This window comes from Panthera uncia, chromosome B4, assembly GCF_023721935.1.
Source record: "Panthera uncia isolate 11264 chromosome B4, Puncia_PCG_1.0, whole genome shotgun sequence".
NCBI lineage: Eukaryota > Metazoa > Chordata > Mammalia > Carnivora > Felidae > Panthera > Panthera uncia.
In genome coordinates this window covers 128,471,721-128,489,726 of record NC_064809.1, presented here as the reverse complement: position 1 = coordinate 128,489,726, position 18,006 = coordinate 128,471,721, and the positions used below count along the sequence as shown (strand labels likewise).

The following is an 18,006-nucleotide window of genomic DNA, read 5'->3' as shown; positions in this document are numbered from 1 at the left end:
CCCCCAAATGCACGGCATGCGATTTCCTGAAGTTCACGGAGCCCCTGAGGCACATCTACAGCTCACTCGCAGCCAAGGCTGAGGCTTCCCAGAGCTGATGCCAGGTGGTTTTTGTCTGGGGGCTCAGTTCCAGAAGAGAGGGAAAAGACAGCCCCACGAGCCCTCTCGGTGTTCAGTCTTCTCTCTGAATCTTGCACCCCTGGCCCTAACCCAAGGCTGGCTCTCCCTTGAAAGCCTCAAGAGTTTTCTCTCCCGGTCTTTCCCCTACTGGGCCTGGAGGAGGGACAGGGTGCCCCTTGCCCCCCAGCCTTGAAATCATCATCCTGTACTATCCACACTCCGTCCCGGGGTTCCCCACACCCTTGGGGACATGTGCCCCTGGCCCAGAGTGCCCTGTCACCATCACTACCTGTTTTGATGCTCGGTGACTGTGAAATTTGCAGGGCGCCCCCTCTTACACCCACGGCTCTTGGTGCCAGACCTCCCTCAGCCCACATGGCCATTCCCTGGATCTTGTCATCCCCGGTAACCGCGGCTCTTCTGCAAATACAAGCCCCCCACTTGCCGCCCTTGCTCCTGTCTTTCCCGCTCCTTCTCCCTAGTCCTCTCAATACCAAGTTCTCCCCCTGCAGACACAGACCGAGGTGTCACCCTGCTAGGGTCCCCGTCCCCTTCATGGACTTCACTTCCTGCCCTGCTGAAACTGTCATTATGATCACACCTTGCATACCCTCTCTTCTTCCTTGCTTCTCTTTCTTTGTCATATTTGCTTGGCAAAACCCTAATGCTGGTTAATTCCAGTTCTCCACCGTGGCCTGAGGAGCTCCCCTCCCTGCTGATTGCCCTCACCCCAAAGGGCCGGCGGGTATGTCTGACCCTGTCCTCCACCTCCTTCCCTCCCCACCCCCTTCATGCTCACCTGCAGCCGGTTGCGCCTCCACCCTGTCTGCCCACACCTGCTCCAGCATTCTGGGCCTTCCCTGTTGTCACTGCAGAGGCCAGTCCCCGTCAAGGTCAACATCCCCTCATCCACCTCAGGACACCACTTCAGCAATTCTTTCCTCTCTCCTGGGTAATTTCCCCTCTTGACCAGGTTTTTTCCATTGCTCTACAAATGTGCCATTCCTTCTTTGTTCCTTTTTTAAAAAAAAATTTCATTCTTGACTTCATTTCCCCTCAGGCACTGCCTCTATTCAGCCGTCCCCAATTCCCTCCTCCTGTTCTCCCTCTTTAAACTTGTTAAAAATAGTGAAATACACCACACATGGAAAAGCACGGGCAGCTCAATGATCACAGATACCTCTGTAACCAGCACCCATGTCAAAAGATAGAACATTGCAGCACCCCGGAAGCCCCCCTTTTGCTCCCTTGCCCCCCTAAGGGTAACCATTAACCCAACTTACTGGTTATTGCTTCTGTGCCTGCCTTGTTTGCGCAGCATTTGGTTCGTGAGATTTCCACATGTTTTTCCATGGAACTGGGTCCGGCTTCTGTGCAGTACAATTCTGCTGTGTTAACTACATCACGGCTCACTTATTCATTTGTGTGTTGGTGGGAATTTGGGCTGCTTCTGGTTTTCTTGGCGTGTATATGTGTGCATTTGTGGTGGGCATCTATCGGTGAGTGGAATCAGCTCCCGAGCTGAGGCCATACACATCCTGAGCTTCAGTGGATAATGCCCATCCGGTTTCCCGTCAGCGGTGAAAGAGATTCCTGTTACTTCTGATGTATAGTGTTGACAACTTAAAAAAAAAAAATTATTCTGTTGGATGTGTAGTAGTGTCCCGTTGTGGCTTTCATTTGCCTTTGCCTGGTTACGTACGAGTTTGAGCACCTTTGGATAAGGTGATGAACCATTTGGCACTCTCCCTTCAGTGAAGTACCTGCCCCATGCTCTTGAACACTTAAAAAATAAAGTTCTTTTTCTTAGTTTTAGCATCTATATTCAAACGCACACCTTTTGTTGGTTATGTGTGTTGCAGCCATTCCCCTCATGGCTTCCCCTTGTACTTTCTTCTTCTTTTTGTTTTTAATGTTTATTTGTTTATTTTAGAGAGAGAGCACAACTAGGGGAGGGGCAGAGAGAGAGAGGGAGACACAGAATCCGAAGCAGGCTCCAGGCTCTGAGTTGTCAGCACAGAGCCCGACATGGGGCTCGAACTCATGGACCGAGCCGTGAGTGAGATCATGACCTGAGCTGAAGTCAGACGCTTAACCAACTGAGCCGCCCAGGTGCCCCAACCCTTGCACTTTCTTAATGCTATCTGTTGACAAGACAGAATTCTTAGTCTCAAGGAAGTCAGAGTCTCTGATCTCTTTTATTGTTTGCTTTCATGTACTGTATAGGAAAGTTCTTCTCTACCATGAGGGGTTGAGGATATTTTTCTGTAGTTCTGTAGTATCTTCCCGAAGCTTTATTATTTTGCCCTTTGTAAGTAGATTCATTATCTACCTGGAACTGATTCCTAGGTCATAATGTCTACTCTCAGGGCCTAGAAGCTCTGAGGCCTCAGCTGAAGGCCTTGGTTTCCCCAGGCTCCTTCCACCTGGTAGGCCTCGAACTTCAATCTCTGTTTTCGAACTACTGAAAAACTGCCACAGTTTCTGCTTGGCTCTGTAACCTCTCTGCTGCTGTTTTCCGTTTGGTTTCTTTCTTCTTTCTCTTCTTTTTTTAAATGTTTATTTATTTTTGAGAGAGAGAGAGAGAAAGAGAGAGAGTGAGCATGAGCAGTGAAGGGGCAGAAAGAGAGGGGGACGGAGGATCCAAAGCCAGCTCTGTGCTGACAGCAGCAAGCCCTATGCGAGGGCTCGAATTCGTGAACTGTGAGATTATGACCTGAGCTGAAGTTGGATCTTCAGCTGACTGAGCCACCCCGGTGACACTGTGGTTTCTTGACATCTTGCTCCGCCTAGCTTAGGAGGGAAAATTGCTTGCAGAATTTTGGGCTTACTTCCCTGTAATTCCCTCAAGTTCTGGCCTTCTTGGAAAACTCTGAATACTGGCTTCTCTTTGCCCATCCTAAGCGGGAATTCTGGCAGCGTCTGGCTGCCTCCCAGCCTTTGTATCCTTTATATCCTGCATCACAGGTCCCAGAGTGTCCTGAGTAAAAATGTGGGGCATACCTCAGTGGGCTTTCCTCTTCTCTACAACCTTGGCCTGTATTCTTGTCGGCCTTGGGCTCCCTCCAACACCTTCCTGTACTCATTTGCATTAAGTCCTGGTTTTCTATTTGTTTTCGGCAGGCAGGCTAGTTTGGTATAAGCTCCTCTGTCCTACCCAGAGGCAGAGGTTCCTCCACAAATTTCATAGAGAATATTTACATTATCACTGAGTCAGGATGTTTGCCAGATTTCCCCATGACTTCTTGTTTGAACCATAGATAGTTAAAAAAAAAATTTTTAAGCTTATTTATTTATTAAACCAATTGTTTAATGTTTACTTATTTTTGAGAGAGAGAGAGAGAGAGACACCAAGTGTGAGTGGGGGAGGGCAGAGAGAGAGGGAGACAGAGAATCCGAGGCAGGCTCCAGGCTCTGAGCTGTCAGCACAGAGCCCGACACGGGGCCCAGACCCACAGACCATGAGATCATGACCTGAGCCAAAACCAAGAGCGGGATCCTCAACTGACTGAGACACCCAGGCGCCCCATTAAAAAAAAAAAATTTTTTTTAGGTTTATTTGAACCATAGATAGTTTGTATGTATCTTGTTTAACTTTCAAACGTATGGGAGACTTTTCGTTCCCTTTTTGTTCTTGGCCTCTTGCCTAGTTTCTCACTGTGGTCAGAGAACACGGTCTAAATATTTTAAAGCTTTTGACGGATACCTGGGTGGCTCAGTGTGTTGAATGTCCGACTCTTGGCTTCAGCTCCGGTCATGATCTCACAGTTTGTGAGTTCAAACCCAGTGTGGGGCTCTGTGCAGATTAGCATGGACCCTGCTTGGGGTTCTCTGTCTCCCTCTGTCTCTGCCCCTCCCCCACTTGTGTGCGCGTGTTCTCTCTCTCTCTCTCTCTCCCTCAAAAATAAATAAATAAACATTTAAAAAAAATAAATATTTTAAAACCTCTGAAATTTGTTCAGATGTACTTTACGGCCCAGCTTACGCCTAGTATTTCTAACTTTTGTTTGCACGTGCTTGGAAAGAAAGCTGATTTTGTAGCTGATAGTGTTTCATCTATGTCGGCCGGGTCAGGCTTGCTAATCATTCTAGATCCAGTAGGGATTTTTTTTTGGTTTGATTGTTTTACGAGTGGTAAAAGTTACTAAAATATTTCAGTGTGACTATGGATTTGTCTCGTTTTTTCTCTTTTTTGCTGGAATTATGGATGATTTCATTGTTTTGAGAAATGTCTGGTTTTAAAAATTCGATCAAGTGTGACTTTATTCTGGAGATTTATTATGAAGTGCGTATTAACTTAATTGTCATATTTTCCTGGTGGGTTGAAACTGTCATCATTACGAATTGTCCCTCTTTGTTTCCAGTAAGGCTTTTTACCTGAAACTCTATTTTGTCTCTTATCATTATAGCTTCACCAGATCTTTTAGGTTAGTATTATATTGTATAATATATAATATATAACTTATAATATAACATATAAATATAAAATAAATATAAAAATGTATAAATATTCTCTTTATATATATATACATTTTCCTTATATTTTTAATCTTGTTAAGAGTATAGAGTTGACTTTTTTCCCAGATTATCTTTGTCTGTTATTCCTTACATTTATTTGGAACATTAAGTCTCTGTCTACTTCATACAATTCTGATATATTTGGGTCTAAATCTGTCATCTTGTTATTTTCTTTGTTGTTGTTCTGCCTATTTTCTTTATTCCTTTCTTTCTTGTCTTCTTACACATTTAGTTTTATTTTTGTTTTGTTTTAGTTAGCTTTACTGAGATGCAATTTACAAAAATGAGAAATTTACCAACTGGAAGTGTAGCATTTTGTGCGTTTCGGTGACAGGGCACACCCATGTGCCACCACCACAGTTAAGATACAGAACATTTCTGTGGTCTCCAAAATTCCCTCCATGCTCCTTTGTGGTAAGTCCCCGGCACCCACCACAGCCCCTGGCAAACACCGATACGCTTTCTGTCACTAAGGTTTTGCCTTGTAATCATACAGCATGTAGTCTTATGACTTTTTTTTCCACTTAGCGTAATGGTTTTGCAATTCATGATCGTTTTCTTATTATTCCATTTGTCCCCTCTCTGTCAGTCCGAAAGTTATGCATTCTGTCATTCACTCTCTCTCTCTCTCTCTCTCTCTTTTTTTTGTCATTCTCTTTCAGTGATAACTGTTGGGGGACAGTTGTCTGTGGGTCTCTCTTGTGTCTCGCAAGCAGAGACACTGACTTCCTCTGTTTCAGGTTATCTTTACAAGGAGGTTAATACAGCGAACAGCCTTAGAAAATAGAGATTGGGTCTTTCCCTAGAGCAGAGGGGACATTTGCTTACTCTCTTTTGGAATAAAAATCATATCCTCCAGGGCAAAGATGAGACAGATTTGCTTATTCACAATGGTAAAAGATCCAAGTTCCCTACACTCAGGGTTTCTCTCTTCTAATGCAACGTGAGCAGGTGTCACCTGGCCCTCTTCACGTCACCCTGTGGGAACTGGATCCCAGGGAACTGGCGCACACGCTGATCCTCTGGCTACTGCTGTTGCTGTGAGTAACAATTTGGCCTTTGTCTTTGAGCCAGGAATCTTGTGTCTTCTGCCAGCATCCATGAAACTATGTCAGGCTAACTTGTTAGTTTGCAAGTAGGGCAAAATCGGAAACCCTTCCCAGTTCTTGATAGAACCCTAGAGATCGGAACACACATCCTTGGACTGACTGAAGTACAATTGGTACGTTAGTGTCTCCCAGAACAACAAACGGGTCCTAGAACTTTTTAACCCCATTTGTTCCTCTCTAGGCCTCTATACCACTTGTTTTTTTAATTCTAGTTTTATTTTAAACACAAGACATGATGCCACCAACACTTATTTAGTTTCACCCACAAAAATGCCATTTTCCTGGTACTTCATTCCCACCCCCCACCCCCCACCCCCCGTATCTTAGGCCATCGATATGGGATCAAGTTCCTTCTCTCTGGAGAAAATCCGTTTCTGTTTTCTTTTGTGTAGGTCTGCTAATGACAAAGCCTCTCTCTCTTTCTCTTTGTTTGTGCGACGAGTGAAATGTTTTAATATCAGCTTCCTACTTAAAGGGAAGCGTGCTGGTATAGAATTCTCATTGCCATTTATTTTCCTTTAGCTCTTTAAGATGTCGTTCCACTGTCTCTGGCTTCCATTGCTGAGAAGCCAGCCGCCAGTGTTTGAAGACAACTGTTTCCTCTGCTGTTTTTAGCATTTTTCTCCACATTTTGTTTACAGCCGTTGTAATATGGTACCTGTCAGTTGCTGCTGTGTTTCAGTATGTTGACGGATGTGTGTCGTCCTCTGTTACTGCTGTGTAACAAACTACCCCAGAACTTGCCTCAAAACAACAATCAGTTGTGTAGCCCAGACAAATATGCAATTTGAGCCGAGCTCAGTGGGCAAAGCTCTCTTCTACTTTGCATGGTATTAGCCAGGGTGGCTTGACTGCAGGGTCCAATTCTAAGATGACTCATTCACAGCGGGCAGGTTGGAGCTGGCTGTTGCCTGGAAGTTCGTCCAGAGCTAAGGGTCCAAGGTCAAGAGTCATCCCTGTGGGTTGTGTCAGTTCTCCCATAGCATGATAACTGGGTCCCCAGAAAAAAGAGGTGGAAACTTCCAGTCCCTTAAGACCTTGCTCCAGAAACTAAAGTGGCATCACCTCTGCCATATTCTATTGGCAAAACAGTTACAGAGTCAAATTAAAGGGTAAAGAGCCATAAGGCACCACTACTCAATGGGAGCAGTGTCAAAGAATTTGGGGGCCACGTTTTAACAACCTGCACGAGGTCCCTAAGTGCGAATTTCTATTTTTGTGTTTGTGTGGGAGGGCGTGTAGATATTTTTCAGTCAGTCTAAAAAAAGGTTTCATCAATGTTGAAAAGTTCACAGACATGAACTCTTCAAACATGGCTTCTGTGCCGTTCTTTTTCTGTTCTGCTTCTGTAGTGCCACTTATACCTATGGTAGATCTTTTCGTTATATATTCTGTGTCCTTTTTCTCCTGTCCTGCCTTTTCATCCTTAGGCTCTTCAGGCTTTATTCCGTTTACTCTTTTCTGGCCTATGTTCCTATTCACTAGTTTCTCTTCAGCATTTCCCAGTCTGCTTTTTTTTTTTTTAAGTTTTCTTTTTTTTTTAATGTTTATTTTTGAGAGAGAGAGAGAGAGAGAGAGAGAGAGTGCGAGCAGAGGAGGGGCAGAGAGAGAGGGAGACAGGGGATCTGAAGTGGGCCCTGTGCTGACAGCCAAGTGCTTGATGCAGGGCTCGAACTCTCGAACCATGAGGTCATGTCCTGAGCCAAAGTCAGACACTTAACCAACTGAGCCACTCAGGCCACATCCGGTCCGCTTTTATATTTGGCCACTGGGTTCTTAACTGTTGGCAATTGGATGTATGTATTCACTTATTTATTAAGATTTTATTTTTATTGATGTATTTTTAATTTTTTTTAACGTTTATTTATTTTTTGAGAGACAGAGAGAGAGCATGAGTGGGGGAGGGACAGAGAGAGAGAGAGAGGGAGCCACAGATTCCAAAGCAGGCTCCAGGCTCTGAGCTGTCAGCACAGAGCCCGACGCGGGGCTCGAACCCATGAGATCTTGACCTGAGCCGAAGTCGGACGCCTAACCGACTGAGGCACCCAGGCTCCCCTAAGATGTTATTTTTAAGTAATCTCTAAACCCAACACGGAGCTCAGACTCACCACCCCAAGATCAAGAGTTGTGTGCTCTACCGACCATGCCAGCCAGGTGCCCTGGCAATTGTATTTTTTAATTCTGTAATTTCCATTTTTAAAATAGTTTCAAGTTCTTTGCCCAAATTCTAAACCTTCTATTTTATCCTCCTGAATATTATCACAGCTGTTGTACCTATGTATTTTTTAAAGTAAGCTAGCTCTATGCCCAACGTGGGGCTCGAACTCACGACCCCAAGATCGAGACTCGCACGCTCTACTGACTAAGCCAGCCAAGCGCCCCTTATCACAGTTATTCTAAAGCCTGTGTCAGAAGACTTCAGGGTTTGCAGCCCCCTACTTACAGATCTGTTTCTGTTGGTTTCTTTGCATTTCATGTGTATCTCCTCCGTGCTTGGTGAGTTTTGATTGTGTGCTACACTTTGGATTTGTACCAGTGCTTGTAGAAATCAGCTGAAGCCTGGCTTTCTCTTTTTTTTAACATTTATTTTTAAGAGACAGAGCAAGACAGAGCATGAGTGGGGAAGGGGCAGAGAGAGGGGTGGGGGACACAGAATCCGAAGCAGGCTCCAGGCTCCGAGCTGTCAGCACAGAGCCTGATGCGGGCTTGAACTCACGGACTGCGAGATCATGACCTGAGCCGAAGTCGGACACCTAACCGACTGAGCCACCGAGGTGCCCCGAAGCCTGGCCTTCTGTTTCTTTTATGTTTGCTTCTCCCAGGTACCTGGTAGCATTAGCCCTTCAGGGTGCCCACCCACGGTAAGAGGTGGCCCGACCCTGGCCTCCGGTCCCTGTCCCCCGAGCCCACGAGGTTGTTAATGCTCCGGTGTATCCCTCCGGCCTCTCAAGTGACAGCAGCCTTCAACACCAGGCTCACTTCCTAGATTTCCGTAATCCGTCCAGCCTGGCACTTCATCCCAGTCTACTTAGGTATCCAGCGCCTCAAGCAGATGGCCTTTTATATTTTGTCGTGCATTTCTGGTTGTCCCGAGGAGGCGCTCCCGTTCACATGACCTAGTCTGCCATGGGAGTGGAAGGCCTCAGAGAGATCCTGTTTTCTTTTGGGTTCTTCTCACCGGAATCCAAACGCCTGCTTCCACCTTCCCCGTTAGCTACCTCTGCTTGTTCCCCTCTACAGCAAAACCCCTCCAACATACTGTCTGTACTTCTCCGGCTTCTTCCATTCCATTCCTTCTTAAACCATTCGAGTCAGGCTCTGCTTTCCACCTAAAGTGTCTTGTCAAAGTCGTCAGTGGATGCTAAGCCCAATGATCAATTTTCAGTGTCATTTCCTTTTTTTTTAAAACATTTTTATTTCTTTTTGAGACAGGGAGAGACAGAGCATGAACAGGGGAGGGTCAGAGAGAGGGCGACACAGAATCTGAAACAGGCTCCAGGCTCCGAGCGGTCAGCACAGAGCCCGACGTGGGGCTCGAACTCACGGACCGCGAGATTATGACCTGAGCCGAAGTCGGCCGCTTCACCGGCTGAGCCACCCAGGCGCCCCAATTTTCAGTGTCATTTCTAGTTGTCATTTAGTGTCATTATACCCAACAGAGCAACAGCATTTATTTAACGTGGAGCACGCTGATGTTAAGAGGTTGGCAGGATGAAACAAAGAGGAGCCGAGGAAAATGAGGAATAACTTCCTTCCTTGTCCTCTCTTCTTTGTTTTTTCTATAGCGCTCGTTCCGCGGCAGTTTGTTTAATGTACTTTCTTATTTTGATTTTTACCTTACTCATTGTGTTGATCTCGCCCACAAAAACATGGGCTCCGGGAAGGCAGGCCATGTCATCTGTTTCATTCATTAACTTACCCCTCCATTTAGAACAGTGGCAGGGGTTTGGGGCGCTCGGGTGGCTCAGTCAGGTAAGTGTCTGAATTCAGCTCAAGTCATGATCTCGCGGTTTGTGAGATCGAGCCCCGTGTCGGGCTCTGTGCGGACAGCTCAGAGCCTGGAGCCTGCTTCGGATTCTGTGTCTCCCTCTCTCTCTGCCCCTCCCCTGCTCATGCTCTGTCTCTCTCTGTCTCAAAAATGAATAAAACAGAAAGAAAGAAAGAAAGAAAGAAAGAAAGAAAGAAAGAGAAAGAAAGAAATAGAAAGAAAGAAAGAGAAAGAAAGAAAGAAATAGAAAGAAAGAAAGAAAGAAAGAGAAAGAAAGAAAGAAATAGAAAGAAAGAAAGAAAGAAAGAAAGAAAGAAAGAAAGAAAAAGAAAATCCTGACTCCATTTAGAGGTGTGTGCGTGCATGCGTGTGCACGTGTGCGTGGTGGAGAGGGGAGTCCAGCTGGAACAGGTCAGTGCACAGCCAGAGGCAGGCAGTGAGCCGTCCGCGGGGACCCAGGGCTTCTGACTCCAGCGAGGGTGTGGGCTGAGGCTGGCTCATTTCTGTGTCGTCCTCCTGTGCCCTGGCTCCACAGACTCTTCCAGCTGGAGAGGGAGACGGACGCCCTCGTGAACTTCCAGCACTATTCTATCCAGCTGCCGCCCTTCTACGAGAGCTCCAGCCAAGTCCTGCACGTCGAGGCCCTGCAACAGCTGACCGACCTCATCCGCAGCCATCCCAGCTGGTCGGCGGCCCATTTGGCGGTGGAGTTGGGCATCCGAGAGTGCTTCCATCACAGCCACATCATCAGGTGGGCCAGGAGGGCCGGACCCTCAGGAAGGTCCGCGGGTCTGTGTGTGTGGACGGGCGGGTCCGGGGAGTCTCTCAGCCCTGCCTCAGTTCCCCTCTGCGGGACGGTGTTGCCTCTGAGTGGGGAGTATACGAACGCCGGACTGAAGCCAGAAGGAGAAACGTAGGGCCCGACGGGTGCCAGGCCCACCTGGTGTGTTATACCCACCATGAACTTGAGTCCTTCCAATACCCACATGAAGGGTCATCATCCCCCCAAGAGACTACGTGGCCCGTGCAAGGTCACTCCGCTGGAGACGGCCGAAGAGGCCTCAGATCCTTGCATCTCCTTCCAAGGATCCGGGTGCCCTCCTGGTGGCTGGACCGCTTTCTTGCATATGGCCCCTCAGCCAACACTTCCGTCAGTGGAAGTGCCCCCCGAGAGGGACCATGTGGGCCCCGCCGCAGGACTCCGGCTCGCCTGCTTGCCCTGAGGTGACTGCAGCTCGTTTCAGCTCCCAGGCCCTAGGCTCAAAACTCCTCACTGCCCTTTACAGCCTACGGACCTGTTCTTGCACACCATCATGGTGTTTCATTTCCCAGTGCTTCTGTCCATTTCCTAGGGCGGGCACAGCTGCTATTATTGTTATCTTTTCGTAGATAAGGATATTGAAGCCCCGAGAGATTAAGCCAGTTGCCCGAGGTTAATGAGATTTCTGCCTTCCGACCCTCTCTACCCCACCCTGCCTGCCTCCCACTTCAGGCTGGCGTGGGCCTAGGACGCGTGTCTTGTACGGATGTGCCACTGAACAACTGATAAGATCACATCAGCCACAAATAAGTGGTTTGAACCAGGCAGCCTGAGCATGGCGTGAATGCCCCTGAGCTCCAAGCCCACTTCCCTCTTCTGCACTTGAGTTTCTCAGCACCCCTCCCTCCTTCCCTCCCCCACCCCCCCCCCCCCGCCACAGCTGTGCCAATAGCCGGGAGAATGAGGAGGGCTGTACCCCCCTGCACCTGGCCTGCCGCAAGGGCGACGGGGAGATCCTGGCGGAGCTGGTACAGTACTGCCACGCCCAGATGGACGTCACGGACAACAACGGAGAGACTGCCTTTCATTACGCCGTCCAGGGGGACAATTCCCAGGTGCTGCAGGTGAGCGGGGGTGACCGGTGCTGGCCACACCCCGCTGTCCCCACTTGGCCCCGAGCTCCTTCCTGGAGGGTGTACCCTCTCCTCCCTTCCCTCCTCCTGCTCGCCAAGGAGAGACACATCCTTGGTCACTGTACTCTGACCACCCTCGGGAGGTCCTCCAACCCAGGAAATGAAGTCAGAGGTCCAGTCCAGCCAGTCAGTTTAGTTCAGCTTGTCCCAAGCACCCACCAAGCCTGACCCTGGGCTGGGTGAATTCATTTCAGCCTTTCCTGAAGGGGCTCATGGTCCGGTGGGACCAGATCTCCAGTGCCCATCCCTGGGAACAACGCCCTTTTAAGTTTCTTAATTCAGAAAAATTTTTTTATTTAATTTTTTTTTAATGTTCATTGACTTTTGAGAGAGAGAGAGACAGAGACAGAGTGCAAGCTGGGGAGGGGCAAAGAGAGAGGGAGACACAGAATCCGAAGCAGGCTCCAGGCTCTGAGCCGTCAGCACGGAGCCCGACATGGGGCTCGAACCCACGAACCGTGAGATGGTGACCTGAGCCGAAGTCAGACACCCAGCCAATTGAGCCATCCAGGCACCCCCAGGAATTTTTCCCACGAGCCACAGCAATGGCGGACCAGCCCCCCAGCCGGCTGGCACAGACAGCTTCCTGTTTGCCTCCAAACCTCCTTTCTCCGGGGCTTCCCTTAACGTTCCTACCCGGGTTATAATCCTACCCGTGTTATCTCATCGGCAGACTTCCCTTCCCCTCAAGTCGGTGGAGGGGGTTGGCCCGGAAGGTGTCGGGGAGGGTCACGCAGGGGGCTTGCCTCTGTCAGGCCCCAGCCCACCCCAGTCTCCCTCTGTCAGCTCCTAGGGAAGAACGCATCGGCCGGCCTGAACCGGGTGAACAACCAAGGGCAGACCCCACTCCACCTGGCCTGCCAGATGGGGAAGCAAGAGATGGTCCGAGTACTGTTACTCTGTAACGCTCGGTGCAACATCATGGGGCCCAGTGGCTACCCCATCCACACAGCCATGAAGTTCTCCCATAAAGGGTAAGACCGCCCCCTCCCCCCCCCCGCCCCCTGCCCCATTGGCTGGCTCTCTAGCTCTGACATCTCTTGTCCTCACGCCCAAGTGAGCAGTGGCTTCCCCAGGCTCATTAGATGTGTATCAGATGCTGGTGCCCAGGGCCGGCCTGGCACGAACAGAGTGCTCGATGAACGTGTAGCAGGTGTGAATCTCCATCCAGAAAGTCAGCTGTGCAAAGAGCAGAGCTTTCAGATGTTTTCCGTAACGCACCTTAATTTCTGGCCACGAACCTCCCTCTCCCAAACTGGAGAAGAACGATCCAAATCCTCCCTGGGGTTCCTCCCCTTTCCACCTCCCCCAGGTGGTCCTCCTGGGCTGGAGTCACATGCAGCCCCAGGGAGGGGCCCACCCGACCTGGGTCCTCTCGCACCCAAGCCCACCAGCCCGATCCGAACTCCTTCCTGGCTACAGTGCTGCCCTGTGGCTTCTGCAGCTTCCTGGCTCGAGGCCCAGGAATGCTTGGCAAGGTGGCCCAGAGCCCCATCTGCCCCATCTTTCCTGGCTGGTGGCACCGCTGGGAGGCAGGTACCAGGCGCATGCCGTGGGGAGCCCCCAGACCAATCTGGGGCTTCTTCCCTTCTCCCGAGACCTGGGGAACCCTGTTCTCGGGAAGATTCTCTATGTGGAGTGTGGGTATGTGTGTATGCGTGTGTGTAGGGGGGTGGGGGGTGAGAAAAGAGAGGAATATCTTAAAATGTGGCCCAGTGGGAACGCTGTCTGGAATGGCTGACTGAATGAATGAATGAACGAGGCAGTCGGTCCCACAGTCCGGACACTGTGCTAGGCGCTGGCCTTAGACGGAAAAGAAAGCAGCTCTGGGACAGGAGACACAGAGGTCACCCGGTCCTTCTGGGCTGTGCTAAACAGGCAGGGGGAAGAGGAGAGAGGGCTGCACGCACATGGGGGCGGGGGCAAGCCTGGCCGTCCCTCAGGCTCTTCCTCTTCTGGAGTCTGCCCCCACCGTGCCAGCCCCTCTGGTGACGCCATCCCCTCAAAGGTCTGGTCCAAGCTTGGGCCAGCCCCCCTTGCCATGTCCTCCCCAGCACAGCCAAGATGGAGAAGAACTTTCAGAACGACCTGACCAAACGGTTGGAGACAGTACTGACACCTCACCCCCAGGGGTCAGGTTCCCCGGGGGCAGGTTGCAGCCGGAACGGGCACGGGTGGTGGGTGATGCCATGTCATAGCTGAGACGTAACACGGCGGCCTCCCTCTTGCTCAGCTCAGCCTCCCCAAGCCTTGCTGTCCAGGGGCCTGGAATTGCCCACGTTGTGCCTTCCTTGGACACCCCTAGCCGCATTCCTCTCTCCCCTGCCAGGCCTCCCCTGTGGGGCTGGCAGAGATCGCAAGGGGTCGTCGCACATGAGACGACGCAGGGAGCCTCACACCTCGGGCGTGCCCGACTCCTGCCACAGCTGCGTCCTCCCAGGGCCCCGGCGGGGCCATCCCTCTGCCACCGCGCGGCAGCTGGTGGCAGCGATCACAGGTGTCAGGGCCACAGAGAGGGGTTCCGTCCCCGCTCCCATCTGGGAGCCCCTCCGCTGTTAGCGTCAACTCGGCTGACCTTCACAGAGCCAGGTTGGGGCCAGGGACTCGACTTTTCACTTTGCCAGCTGTCTTCAAGGGTCGTTAGTGTTGTAGCACGTATCAGAATTCCCTGCCCTTTTAAGGCAGAGTAATATACGGATGGACCACATTTTGTTTTCCCCTCCATCTGTTGACGGGCACTTGGGTTGTCTCCCCTTTTGGCCAGTGTTGCTAGGAATGTGGGGGAACGAGTATCTGTCTGAGTCCCTGCTTTCCGTTCCTTTGGCTGTACGCCCGGGAGTGGGAAGTCGCTGCAGCCTTAATTGCTGTGCCTGTGCTTCCCGCAGGACGCAGGTCACTGCGTGAAACAGCAGGAGCGGAGGGAGGGCCAGGGGATGGAGGGCGACCACGTGCCAGGCGCAGAAATGAAATGTCTTCTCTCCCTCAACCCCCATGAGTCCGGCTAGGACCGCGCCCGTGTCGCAGACGGCCTCAGCCACTTTCCGGAGATCACCAGGGAGGAGGCTGGGGCTTGACCCTAAAGCCAGCACCAGTGAGAGTGATCATGGCCGATTGCTGCCGTCAGGGAAGGCTTCCTGGAGGCGGGGGCTTGAGCTGTGTATAGGGGCCCAGGATACCCTGGACATACCACAGCACACGTGCTGGTTGGTTTTGTTGCAACTTTATTTGCAGAAACTCTTCTTCCCCAGTGGTTGAAGCCCCCAAGTCGTGGCCTTTTCCAGCCATCCCCAGGCCACCTCCCACCATCCCCAGGCCACCTCCCACCATCCCATGGCCTTCTATACTGCCCCTTGGCTCCTCTTCCCCCTAGGTGTGCTGAAATGATCATCAGCATGGACAGCAGCCAGATCCACAGCAAAGACCCTCGCTATGGAGCCAGCCCCCTCCACTGGGCCAAGAACGCAGAGGTAGGCAGAGTCTGAGGGTGAGTGGTGTGGGGGAGGGGGCAGGGGGCAGGGTCCCAGGGCCCCATGTTCCTCAGCTGCCTGCGGGAAGGAGGTCCCTGAGATGATTCTGGGGGGTTGATCTCATAGTGGTCCCGCAGGCTTTGCTGCTCGCAGGCTCGGGGCCCTGTCTGTGGGTTCTTTGTGTGTGAATTGGGGGTCCTATGGCCTGGCTTTGGAGGCGTGAAATCAGCGAGGTGACGTGTGAGAAAAGGCTTCATAAAGTGCCAAACAGAAGTTGGTGCTGGTACTGGCTGTGCCCACAGAGAGCCTGGTGGGGCAGCGATTCCACGGGCCGCCCCTAAGCCAAGCTCCATGCCCCTGGGAGGGTGGAGGCCTCTGGTCCCTCACCTCCAGGAAGCACAGCTCAACAGGGCCCTGGATGCCCCAGAGATTGTGGTCCGTTGTGACGGGCCAGGAGGGAGGAGATTGCCAACTTCTTCAGGGTACCTCCTTCCTGCCCTGAGCGAGACGCCAAGTCCGGCCTTTCCTGTTCGAGTGTACGAGTTGTCATTCGTTGTCACCCCTCTGTGAGGTAGGGACTTGCATTTCTATTGCCACAGAAAACTGAGGTCCAGAGGGTGTGACGGCCTACCCAAGCTCCCAGGACTGGGAGGAAGTAAGGCTGAGCTGGGCTCAGGACTGTCCGGCTCCAAAGGCCACGCCCCTCCCCAAGGCCCAGGCTCCCAAGGCCACGCCCCTCGCCCCGTCCCAGGCTCCAAAGGCCACGCCCCTCCCCTCGTCCCAGGCTCCCCAGGGCTGTGGGGCGTGCAGGGGCCGGTGTCGCCAAGGCCCAGGGAGTGGCCAGACTTTGGCAGGATCCCAGGGAAGGTCACAGGGAGCAGGGCAAGTTGTGGGACTTTGCTGAGATGCGTGGGGTCCCGTTAGTTCCAGGAAAGGACCCGGGAGCCCCTTAAATCAGCCAGCACAAATCAGCTCTTTGTCCTCTACCGTCCTGCTGATGATGTGGGAGCCAAGATGTAGGGCCACCCCCAGAACTGGGGCCTGCCACCTGAGCTCTTGTTGCTAGTGCTTTCTGGAGGCCCGATACCTGACGGCCGCTCAGGGCGGCAGTGGCAGCCCCCAGGTGTCGCCGGCCACTGCCGCCCTTAGTGACCGCCTCCTTGGGCGCGGACCCTTTCTCCCGCAGATGGCCCGCATGCTGCTGAAGCGGGGCTGCGACGTGAACGGCACCAGCAGCTTGGGGAACACAGCCCTGCATGTGGCCGTGATGCGCAACCGCTTGGACTGTGTCATGGCCTTGCTGACCTACGGGGCCAACGCCAACGCCCGCGGAGAGCATGGCAACACGCCGCTGCACTTGGCCATGTCGGTGAGCCTGCAGGGGTGGGTGGGGGGCTACCCGTCGCTCCCTCCCTTGACACCCTCTTCCTTTCCCCGCCTCTCAGAATCTTCTTACCTGCCTACACTCCATTCAGACCTGCCTTCCCCCTTAGGAACCTTCCGTGTCCCCCTTTCAGCCCAGAGTGTCGTCTCCTTCCTCTATGCCCCTGTCCCTCTGGCTCCCGCGTCCCCCATGTGACAAGTGCATGGTGCGATGGCTCTGGCTACCCGCTGTGGCCTTGGGCAAGTCACGTCACGCCTGTCAGCCTCGATTTCCTCATCTGGAAACCGGGGGTGTCGGTACTGGCTGCGGAGTGAGCGGTGGATGCTCGGTAACCCCAGGAGGAATGTCCAGATGACACATGTGGTACCTGGCACCAGTGGGCAACCCTCAGATGTCACTTCTCCTCTCCTGCATCAGGGAAAAATACCCATCTGCATACTGTTTCTATCTCCTTGGGGGGGCTGTAAGCTCCTGGGAGGCAGGGTCTGCTTGTACATCTCCGTGGCCCATGGTAGGTGTTGGCCGCGGCTTTTGGTTTATTATAGAGCAGAGTTCCCCCCTCCAGTCTGGATAGACAACTGGAGTACGAACATAAGGAATTCAGGGAAGGGACTTACTATGTTACGGATGTGTGTGTGTTCCCATTCTGTAGCAATACCGTGTATACATAAGTATGTTCAACAGATTTACAAGTGATGGAGTTGGAGAGGCATCTGGGACTCTAAAAGTAGATTTGGGGCACCTGGGTGGCTCAGTTGGTAAAGCATCCGACTTCGGCGCAGGTCATGATCTCACGGTTCGTGGGTTCGAGCCCCGCGTCGGGCTCCGTGCTGACAGCTCAGAGCCTGGAGCCTGCTTCGGATTCTGTGCCTCCCTGTCTCTCTGCCCCTCCCCTGCTCATGCTCTGTCTCTCTCAGTCTCTCAAAAATAAGTAAATGTTAAAAAAAAATTTTAAAGATGTAGATTTAGGGCAAACTCAAAGACATCCTGTTTTATAGCAAAGGCCATCACTGTGGTGGAGACACTGTTACCCTGGGAGGTGGAAACTGTAAATAAAACCTTGGCCATTTTCAGCACTGAATGAGCCATTAGAATGATCTAGTCCATCAGTTCTCAAAATTTTGGGTCTATGTGGTCCCTTTATAGTGTTAAAAATTAATTATTGAAGATCCCAAAGATTTTTTTGTTTATATGGATTTTATCCATCTATATTTATTAGATTGGAGTTTATTTTTTTTTTCAATATATGAAGTTTATTGTCATATTGGTTTCCATACAACACCCAGTGCTCATCCCAAAAGGTGCCCTCCTCAATACCCATCACCCACCCTCCCCTCCCTCCCACCCCCCATCAACCCTCAGTTTGTTCTCAGTTTTTAAGAGTCTCTTATGCTTTGGCTCTCTTCCACTCTAACCTCTTTTTTTTTTTTTTTTTCCTTCCCCTCCCCCATGGGTTTCTGTTAAGTT

The 18,006-nt window shown here is 51.3% G+C and overlaps 1 protein-coding gene across 4 annotated transcripts in view; it reads left to right on the top strand.

Annotated features, from left to right (window-relative positions):
- Positions 1–18,006, top strand: part of PLA2G6 (phospholipase A2 group VI) — a 60,186-nt gene that overhangs the window by 16,814 nt on the left and 25,366 nt on the right. For all 4 annotated transcript variants that reach the window (XM_049626343.1, XM_049626345.1, XM_049626342.1 and 1 more), the window contains 5 exons: positions 10,271–10,486; positions 11,436–11,619; positions 12,475–12,662; positions 15,059–15,155; positions 16,342–16,524. In XM_049626343.1, the coding sequence (XP_049482300.1) occupies positions 10,271–10,486; positions 11,436–11,619; positions 12,475–12,662; positions 15,059–15,155; positions 16,342–16,524 (868 nt within the window). The remainder of the gene's footprint in view (positions 1–10,270; positions 10,487–11,435; positions 11,620–12,474; positions 12,663–15,058; positions 15,156–16,341; positions 16,525–18,006) is intronic.